The sequence below is a fragment of the Gastrolobium bilobum genome, unplaced genomic scaffold, assembly GCF_033153095.1.
Source record: "Gastrolobium bilobum isolate Gb01-03AN ecotype WA unplaced genomic scaffold, APGP_CSIRO_Gbil_v1 utg27744, whole genome shotgun sequence".
Taxonomy (NCBI): domain Eukaryota; kingdom Viridiplantae; phylum Streptophyta; class Magnoliopsida; order Fabales; family Fabaceae; genus Gastrolobium; species Gastrolobium bilobum.
Window position 1 is genome coordinate 8,775 of NW_026899151.1, and position 10,815 is coordinate 19,589.

At 38.7% G+C, this 10,815-nt stretch overlaps 1 protein-coding gene across 1 annotated transcript; it reads right to left on the reverse strand.

Moving 5' to 3' along the window:
* Window positions 1-1,699: 1,699 nt before the first annotated feature.
* Window positions 1,700-3,646, reverse strand: LOC133287743 (uncharacterized). The gene is made up of 2 exons (XM_061485412.1): window positions 2,985-3,646; window positions 1,700-2,906 (listed from the first exon to the last, which is right to left on the reverse strand). Exons 1-2 carry the CDS (start codon window positions 3,644-3,646, stop codon window positions 1,700-1,702), a joined length of 1,869 nt encoding a protein of 622 aa, XP_061341396.1.
* Window positions 3,647-10,815: the final 7,169 nt, after the last annotated feature.

A 10,815-nucleotide genomic window follows, 5' to 3' on the forward strand; every position in this document is an offset into this window, starting at 1 on the left:
AAGGTCGTGGCCGAGCACTTAAACTTGAAGCCCTTCGTTGGGCTGAGCTCAAGGCTCTGGCTGAGCTCTTAAACTTGAAGCCCCTCACTGGGCTGAGTTGGAGCTCAAGGCTGAGGCTGAGCTCTTAAACTTGAAGCCCTTTGTCAAACTCGGCTAGCAGCTCTTTAACTTTGTGGAGGTACTTCATCATGAGGGGACCCTTGGCTTGATATTTTCCCTCAACTTGTGAGGTAACCAGCTGCGAGTCACTCATGATTTTTATCTTTCTAGCCCCGTGTTCTTTCGCTTGTACGATCCCGGCAATGAACGCCTCGTACTCAGCTTGGTTGTTGGAGGTCGGAAATGCCAGGTGAAGTGGATGCTCAATGGACACTCCTTCCGGGGTCTCAACGATCACCCCAGCTCCACTCCCCTTAGAGTTCGAGGATCCATCGACATGTATTGTCCAGAGATCTTCATTCCTTTTTTCCTTTTCATTGGACGGGGTTAGCTCCAAGATGAAGTCGGCCAGTGCTTGAGACTTAATCGCCTGCCGAGGCTCATATGATATGTCGAACTCAGAGAGCTCGACAACCCAGTTGATCATTCTTCCAGCTAGGTGCAGCTTGTGAAGTACTTGCCTAATTGGCTGATTTGTTCGCACAATGACTCGGTGACCCTAGAAGTAAGGTCGGAGCCTCCTTGCTGTGGTAAGCAGGGCAAATGCAACTTTTTCAAGCTTCTGATAACGAAGCTCAGAACCATGCAAGGTTCGACTTACAAAGTAGATCGACTGTTGTGCTTTGTCTGTCTCCCGCACCAAGGCGGCACTGATGGCCTCTTCCCCCACTGATAAGTACAAGATCAACGTTTCTCTGGGCTCTGATTTCGACAGTACAGGAGGGGTGGCCAGGCAACTCTTAATATTTTTGAATGCCTTTTTGCATTCTTCTCCCCATCCGAACTCGGCTTCCTTTTTTAGGAGCTTGAAGAAAGGCAAAGCCTTCTTTGCCGATATAGGCAAAAATCTGGTCAGGGTCGCAAGACGTCCTGTGAGCTGTTGGATTTCTTTCTTGCTTTCGGGCTGCTTCATTTCAAGGACGGCCCTGCATTTGTCGGGGCTCACTTCTATTCCTCGGTTGGTAAGCATGAAGCCCAGAAATTTTCCAGCTGGTACCCCAAAAGCACATTTCGCCAGGTTCAGCTTGATCATGCGAGCTCTCAGTTGCTCAAAAGTTTCCCTGAGGTCGGTTATGTGTGTCGATATGTGCAACGACTTGACAATCATGTCGTCGATGTATACCTCTAGGTTTCTCCCAATTTGCCCTTAAAAAACGTGGTTCATCATCCGCTGATATGTCGCCCCTGCATTTTTGAGACCGAAAGGCATGCCGTTGTAGCAGAAATTTCCCTTCTCAGAGATGAAGGCAGTTTTTTCGTGGTCGTCAGGGTGCAGTGGGATTTGGTTGTACCCAGAGTACGCGTCCATAAATGACAGTAGCTGAAATCCTGACGAATTGTCAACTAGCTGGTCGATGTTCGGCATGGGGTATGAGTCCTTTGGGCAGACCTTATTGAGGTCGGTGTAGTCCACGCATATCCTCTATTTCCCACTTGGTTTCTTTTCCATCACCATGTTAGACAGCCAAGTGGTATACTGTATTTCCCTGATGAATCCAGCTTCTAGCAGCTCGTCGACGTGCTCATTCAAGGCTTGACGTCAGTCGGATCCTATCTTCCTCTTCTTTTGGGACACTGGCTGTGATCTGGGGTACATGGAGAGCTTGTGGCAGCAGAAAGTTGGGTATATTCCTGGGATCTCCGAGGCTTTCCACGTAAATACGTCGCGGTTTTCCGTTAAGAAGGAAACCAGTTCCTCTTTGAAGTCAGCATCTAGGCCTTTTCCCAGCTTGGTGTGCCCTTTGTCGTTCTCTGCAATATCGACATCCTCCAGCTCTCCTTGGGGTTCTGGACGAGGTGCTAGGAGCTCCTCTCTCACGTCGAGTTCCACCAAGTTGACCTCGCTTCCACAAGCCTTCAATGATTGGTCCTTAACTCCTCCCTCTTTAAGCCGAGGTGGAGATGATGGACCTCCATGATGGACTCGTAGAGTCTCATAGTAGCACTTTCTTGATTCTTCTTGATCACCTCTTATGGTGACGATCTCATTGTTCATCCCAGGCATTTTCAATGCTTGATGTTTAGTGGAGATCAGCATATCCCATTCATGGATTGTAGGCCGGCCAATGATCACGTTGTAGGAAGACGAGGTGTCCACCACGACGAAACAAACCCTTCCAGCTCGGAACGAGTCCTTCGTGCCCAAGGTCAACTTTAGGTCGATGTAGCCTTTTGGAGGGGACGCCGCTCCGTTGAACCTGACCAGCTCGGTGACACATGGTTTCAAGTCCTTCTCATCCAGGTTCATCCTCTGGAAAGCATCCCAGAGAATTATGTCAGCTGAGCTTCGGTGGTCAATAAAGATTCTCTTCACTCGGCAATTGACTAGCACTCCAGTGATCACCAATCCGTCAGTGTGTCCGGGTACGACCATTGCTAGTTCCTCCTGAGTGAAGAACAGTCTTGGGGGTGCAGGTTTGTTGTCTTTCCCTTTGAAGGTCGGCCTATCTCTTACAGAGATGACCTCCTTTAGGTACTTTCTTCTGGCGTTAGGCGAGTCTCCTCCCCCACCTAGAGCTCCATTTATCACGTTGCATTCGAATTCGGCTTCAGGAAAAGCCTCGTCCTTGTCGTCGACCTCTTTGACTTTGGCAGGTCGGTCTCTTCTTTTATCCTTTCTATCCTCTCTCTTCGGGCTTCGACTTCGGCTCCGGCTTCTTTGCCTTCGCTTATTATTTTTCTTGCCCTGTGTTCGGATGATATATTGTTTCAACTTCCCCTCTCTGACGTGCTTTTCAATTGCATCTCTGAGGTCCCAGTAGTCATCCGTAAAGTGACCATTTTAATCGTGGAAGGCGCAGTATTTGTTTCTATCTATACCGAACTTGGCTTTGAGGGGTCGAGGTCTCTCGACATTGCGCATCTCGGTTTGAGCTACCTCTTTCCATATCCTGGATCTGGACACGTTCAAAGGTGTATAGTCGTCATACTTCCTCCTTGGTGACCGATCTTCCGACCTCTTATTGCGAGTGTCCTTTGCTTTTTTGGATCCCTTCTGGTCCCGGTCTTTGTTGTTTTTCTTACTCGGGCTCCGACGTGTCGGGCTTCGTCCTCGAGATTCGACATAGACCTTTTGCATGTCTTCCACGTCAATGTATTTGTCCGACCTTTGTCTAAACTCCTCCAGATCGTTTACCGGGTTTTTATAGATAGACCTCGCCAATGGGGAGTCCCCATCTAATCCCGAAATGATTAAGTGGAGGTGCACTGCTTCAGTTAAACCTCGAACCTTGAGGGCGGCATCCTTGAATCGATCGAGGTATTTCCTCAACGATTCGTTCTCCTTCTGCCGGATTCTTCCCAAAGCATAGGCTGGCATCGGATGCACCTTGCTTGTTGCAAAGTTAAGTCGGAAAGTCCGAGCTAGGTCCTCAAACGAGTCGATTGAGTTCCTAGGGAGCCTGGTTATCCAGGTCATCGCTTGACCAGTCAATGTCGTCGTGAAGATCCTGGCCTTAATAGGTCCAGTGATCCCGTTGAACAGCATCTCGGTTTTGAAAGCCTCTAAATGGGCTTTTGGGTCCTGACTTCCGTCGTATGGAGGTATCCTGGTGCTCTTGAATCTCAGCGGTATGGCCAAGTTCATAAGCCTCCTAGTGAATGGGCTATCATTAGCCTCTTCATCCTCCAGATAATTTTCGTCCCGATTGTCGTTCGGACCTCCACCATTCCGGTTGTTGCCGAGGTTAAGGTTCTGCACATTCTGCGTGTTCCTTCGACTGTAGCCGCGTTCTGCTGCCGCGGTCCTCCATCACCAGCATGGTTGCGCCTTCCAGGTCGATCTTCAACGTTTTGATGCTGGAGGTCTTCTGCATTCTTATGTTGAACGCGTTCATCATTTTGACGTTGGACGCCCTCAGCATTCTGATGCTGGACACCTTCAGCATTTTGATGCTGGACGCCTTCAGCATGTTGCTGCTGGGGTCCGACGTTTAGGACCTGTCCTGTCCTTCCAGGTCAGTCTTCAGCGTTCTGAGTTCTCAGCTCCGCCTCCAATGTCGCCATCCTTTGGGCATCCATTCGTTGCTGGGTCAGGAATCTGTTTTCCATCTCTTGCAACCTCTGAAGGATTGCACCCATGGCCATGCGTGTCAAGTTTGGTGGCTCGTTGTGTGGAGGTGGACGAACTGCAGCCGCTGCTGCATCTGGCTGGGGTCTGGGAGTCGGCCCCTGAAGGCCGACCCCTTCGACCTGTACGTCTACCAGCACGGGTGACACAGTTGTCTGGAACGGCTCCGTTGCGAGCTGGTGTCGCGGTACTTGGACGTTGCTGGACGTCGAACGTGTGTTCGTCATCGTGGAATGGGATTCGAATTTTATCGTTCCCACAGACGGCGCCAATGTTAGGTCCTGGATAGACCGTATTGCTATACCGTAGGGTATGCGCTCAGAGATAATGTATATCAACTGTATACTAGGCTTATAGCCGAGGTCTCAATCACTGCGCACAAGCAATAGGCTTATAGCCAAGAGGTGGGTATGTGCACAGCGTGGGCAGAAGTAGTAAATGAGTTCTGAGTGTTTACCTGGGGTCCTTATGCTCTTATTTATAGGATTACCTTCCTAGGCTTGGGCCTTTTGAGATTCCCCAATTGTAGTAGGATTCAACTCCCCTTCTGTTGGGATGTGATCCTTATCTTGTGCTCTTTGGCTGTTTGGAGTTGTTGAGATGTTGATGACTCTGTATCTCACCAGATATTCTGATAGGTAGTTGGGATATGATATTCATATCCATAACAAGGAGGATAATGACGTGTTTGGATGAGTATGACAACTTTGAAGTCATTTGTGATGGGATCGACACTACAAAAAATTAGTTATTTTGTGGGGGTTATATTTACAAATTGTGGAGGTCTTTGACCTCCACAAAAGATATTTGTGGCATTCATATTAACCTTCAGTTTCACCTACGCCACAACACATTTTGTGGCGTCTTTGTGTGCAATGCCACAAATTGTTAGTGTGGTTTTTGGAGGTTTAAGACCTCCACAAATGTTGTATTTTCTGAAGGTTTCAGACCCCCGCAATATGTTTAACTTTTTTTGTTATTACTTCCTAGAGGGGATAGACCGCCACAAGCTGCAAGCCCTTTTTTTATTATAACTACGAACCAAAAGAGTATAATCACTTTTTATATAGAACTACGAACCAAAACTCCTCCTCCGTAGAGTGGCTTCTCAGGGTGCTCTTTGCACTGTCAACCACACAAGTCATATCCTTTGTGAAGAACTAGAAAAACCCACTGCTATAAAAACTTACAGGTTTAATTGGTTTTCAAAACAAATAGAGTGTGTTAATCCATAAAGGAATTGAAATGACATACTAAATTTAACATTAAAAAAGTAAAATATCACTATCCTTTTAATAATTGGGATCCACTGAATCTAGTAATTTCCCCCCAAATACAGGAGCAGGGCCGTTACACGTTGATGGGGGTGCCTTACTTTTGGGCTTCACAAGCTACCATTTTAAATGTTAAAATATATGGGATTGCCGAATGGCAATTCAAGTGGGATGAGTTTGTAATGATCCTTTTATTTTTTGGAAATTATTGAAGAACACTCCAACGTTACAAGTTCAATTTTATTTCACAATAAAATGTCTATCTGTTTTGTTCTGTTCTGTGTTCTATTTTCCTTTTCCCCTTTCCCTCTTGATTGGTTTTTATTTATTTGTTCTTTTTGTTAAGCAATTTACATAGCTACACACAAATAAACAAGACATTTGAATAGGACTATACCCTATGCCTCATCTTAATTATCCAAGCAATAACAATTTTCATAATTCATATTAAGGCAATAGAACGATATTATATGAAACAAGTAACTTAAGAAGAAACAAACTAACCTTACTGGGAGTTCTCCAACCATGAAACACTGGACTCTCCGGATTCGATAAATTGTAAGATGGATTGGAATGCACATAAATTGAGTAGCTCCCTTCGTGCCCTTTGAAGAATTGTTCCCACAAAGGTGCCAAAAACACAGGACCCCTTGTCAAGAACATGAAAGCCACCTTGGGAACTCGATCAAAGGGTATTCAGATATCTTTGCAGACATTGAAGCTCTCCATAGCAATTCCTCACCAAGCACCTAAAAATGCAATAATATCTATCATAAGCTCAGATACATCCAGTCAAAAGATCTTCAAATTCAGTAGAAAACGGAATTTACCAACATCTTTGTGCTCCCAAAATCACACACCTTTAATTGATGTGTCTGGGGATTAACCTATCATATGCATCACATGAGTTCAATGTGCTTTGATGGCAAGGAGATAAATTCTATGCAGTATACTGTTACAAGTTACTCATACTCCATTCATTTTTCTATATACAAAGATCTCATAGTCCATTACTTACATCAGGAGCAAGTTAATGCTTGCCAATAATAATCACAGTGCTTCACGAAATCATAAGTCCTATTACACTGATTGCATATACTGATTTTCTTTGCCACTTTGTAAGGAATGTGTTACTGCAAGAAATTTAGAGCACCTGAGGAGAGTACTAAACTGAATAAAGTAATTACTTTTAAAAAATACTTGTGTTCGTTACAGAGATCTTTGTAATATAAAAAATGCAGAAAGTTCATCTAATAGGACGGTATAAGCTTAGGACTTTGGAAAGTGTATGTATGGGTTCAGGCTAGTTTCCATACCACATGAGTTTGGAATTTGTAAACCTATCCTCTTAAACAGAACTATATGGAGACATCAATTATAAAACTAATAAATCCAAGCTTACAAGCTTGTAGTACAGTGTTACATAGGCATGAAGGATCAAGTTTCAAGTCCCCATGAGAAAATTAATCAGCAAAATATTGGATTGCAGCATATACGTTTGCCATAAAAAATTTAATGTGCCCCTCTATAACAGCATATACATGTATATTCCACCAATACCATCAAAATGTTAAGGAGATATATAATAAAAGCAAATATATTATGGAGAAAAACCTTCCAATACCACCAATACCATCATTTTATAAGGTCAACCATTATGTATGCATCTACAGCATAGCAATAATACTAAGAAGGAAAAGCTTTGTGAAGATAATGACTTTTCAATGGTATCTAGAAGTTTAAAATAAGAATGGAGTACAAATTTGAAAAGTTTAGTTTTTGGAACCAACCGGTATGATTTATTTTCATTAGCCAAATTAAGAATACAATATTTTAATACTTCTCCAAAAAAGCTTTACAAGGAAAAGTGACAATTTAAAACTACAGAAAATCTTAATTTCTTACTTATGCAGCATTGTTATCAGAAATTGTTATAGAGATTAAGAGTCAGAGAAAAGATTAAAGAGAACACCTTTAAAGTATTGACAAGTTGTGTGTTAGTGTTGTCTTGCAGTTATGTAGATGCACTACATCAAGCTGCTTCCCACATTTTACTATATAATCCAGTGAGGCACGACAAAAATAGGAGAACCTGATGGCACAAGAAGATATCATATCAAGATTTTGACAGTTATGTAGACCATAGTAAAGGAAAGGCCTTAATTCGATCAGATTTAACTTTCCTCTCACTTATAAACAGAAAAGTATATAAATAATCTATCAATACATCCACCGATGAATGCATATAAGGTGACATAGAAGAAAGCTGAGTAATAAACATTATTCTAGAAAATTGTTGGAAAATGATATAAAAATGGATATGCCTCAGATGGAAGGTGGTGATTATTCTGGAGGTGAAAGCGTGCCACAAAATTATAAAAACTAATAAAAAATGGAAATACAACGTGATGTGCTCTGATAATGGCACATAAATATTGGGGGTTTTATAAACCTCCAAAAAACAACCTCCACAAATGAGACACTTTTTTGTAGTGCAAAACTGAAGCAATAAAATTGACTATAGCGTTCAGATGTCTGAGAATGAAAGGGAATAAGATTGACCTCTCTTGTATTAGGATTCCACAAAATTAACCGATAAACGTGTTTGACTTACACACCAAGACAAAAAACACCGTTGCAAGAACCGTATGACTTGTGGAAATTGAAGCTTTTGTTGGGGAAAGAGCAATTGAGATACAGAGGTGGTTGTGATGGGTCATCGCATGTTAGTGATGCGTGACGGTTCTTCTTCTTCTTCTTAACTCCAAACACCATGATATGCTCTTTTGACATGCACATGTTCATCACGAATCTATGGTTTCTAAAAAGTGCATTCCATGATAGTTGAACGCACTTAAATCGCATCAATGACTTTGTTGGCAGCCTCACCAATATCTCTGACTCCAAATCTTCACCTAAATCTCTCGCCATTCTCTTGCAATTGGTGGTGTCCATTGTCCAAACTGTGAAACAAATAGATATGTGAGTAAAAAGGAGGCAAAACAGAGGCACACACTAACACTACTGCTATATATTAGGTTACGTGAGTAATTTGGGATTTTTTATTGTATTTTGAAAACTAAAATAAAAAATAAATCCAACATGCTAATCTTTCCTTTTCAGCAATGGATTCTTTTTAATTTTTTGTTTTTTGTTGTTGATTCATTTTATCTTGATTTGGGATTGATTGTGTCATGTCATAGGTTAGTTACCATTTATAATCCAACATACTACCCAAATATGATACGTCAAAGAGATGGATTTCACGATAAAAGAAAAAAAAATCTAAAATTTTATATTATTTTCAATGACCGTGTCAAGATTGTTTATGAGAGATAAAATTATATGCATTTTAAAATTCATGAAAAAAATTAGTATATATACATTTGAATAAAGATATCCACAATATATAAATTACTATATAAATAATAATATAATATAACATAATATAGATAAAATAGTCAAATGAATTGGGTTGATTCCAAAATAAAATCAATTTTATTGATTATGCGTAGATATTTATATTTAGATTGATATCAAGATTGATTAGAAAATAAATAAAATTTTGTCATATTTAAATTTACTTTGCATCTAATCTTCAAATCCTAATTCTTTTCTTGTTATCTTATCTTATTTTTTTGTTTACTATATTAAAGTTTAGATAGGTGTCAAATCAATTTGAGATTGACTCAAAAAATGTATCAAAGAAAAAAAAGGAGATTGACTAAAAATAAAATTAATTTCATCATATTTGAATCTAGTTTTTTGATCTAATTTTAAAATTATAATACATTATTTTTGTCTTATTGATTAATTATTATATTATTAATTTTTAGATAGGCAGTAAATATAACTATCGCTTCACTATATGCAGATAATAATTAGTAACATAAATAACAATTAATATTTTATAACTAAAATAATAAATAATATAATTATTGTTATTTTAAAAATTGGAATTAAATTTATTCAGAAAAAAATAATTATTAAAATGAAAACAATTCTCCGCAATCTTTCCGACTCTCTGTCAATTTGAAAATGCCAAATTCATTTTCAATAATGATAATTTAATTTTAATTTTTTTTCTATCGTGTTTGCCTCAGTCTAAGGAATTAAAGTGATCATTTTTTTTTTATATATTTTTTTTCAATTAGAACACAGACCTAACCTGATCTCTCAAGTTATATTGATTAATTGTTAACAAAAAGTTCAGAATCATATATAGCACAAAAATAGGTCACCAGTAATTATGGAAAAAAATAATCAACAGTCTTTTATTTTTAACAATAAATTTAACATATTTAAAAATTTAAGAATTTTCAAACATCATGCTAGGCAAATGAGAATTATTTACGTGTTAATTATTATTTGATTTAATTAATTTAATATAAATTTTAAAATAATAACTCTTTTATTATTTATTATCTAAATTATTAAATACAATTTAATATTTGAAAATAAATCTTGTGCCTTTTTTTTCATGCATATTCTGGACCTACTTAATTAGTTATCTCAGCTATCTTTTAATTTTTCTCTATACTCTTGAAATTATGACTTAGCGATACTAGTAAAAAATAGGTAGAGTAGACAAAAAATGATTATAATACATATAATATCATATCTGTTAATATTTATATAAAATAAGAAGAAAATTACATAAGACGTATTGAAACTTAGGATGAAAGGCCATTATTTTATTACATGGCAGCCCTAATTCCGCCACCCATTCCTATAAATTCGGAAATAATTTTTGTTATTATATCTTTTTATAATTAAGCAGTCAAAGAGCAAAAGAGAAAAATATTTCTTGGATATATTTATCTCCTGTCACCCAAAATTACGTCATTTTGTTTATTTATTTCCTTATATTAATTTATTCACCTTTGAATGATTATGATTTCATTTCTCTCTCTCTTTTTTCTTTACCACTAATAATCTATTTTGTACTGTCATGATTTAGTAACCGAAGATAAAGTTATCTCAAGTGACTTGAGGTAAATTTATTTCTTCTTCATCTTTATAACATATTTTATACTTTTATATCTATTAAATTAATTCAAACAACATTATCTTTTAATAAAATTAAGGAAAACATAGCAGACAACTCTTATAACAATATAATTGGTGGTATTAAGCAATATTGATGCTGAAGCATTATATGAGCGTGGTGACGTATGTTGCATCAATACTTTAAAAAACTTGATGTATTATCTTTAACACTTTCCGTTCCTCTTCGCCATCTATAATTTTTGAAATTACACTACATATTATAAAAAACAATTATCGATGTTTTACCAAACTGATATAATAAAA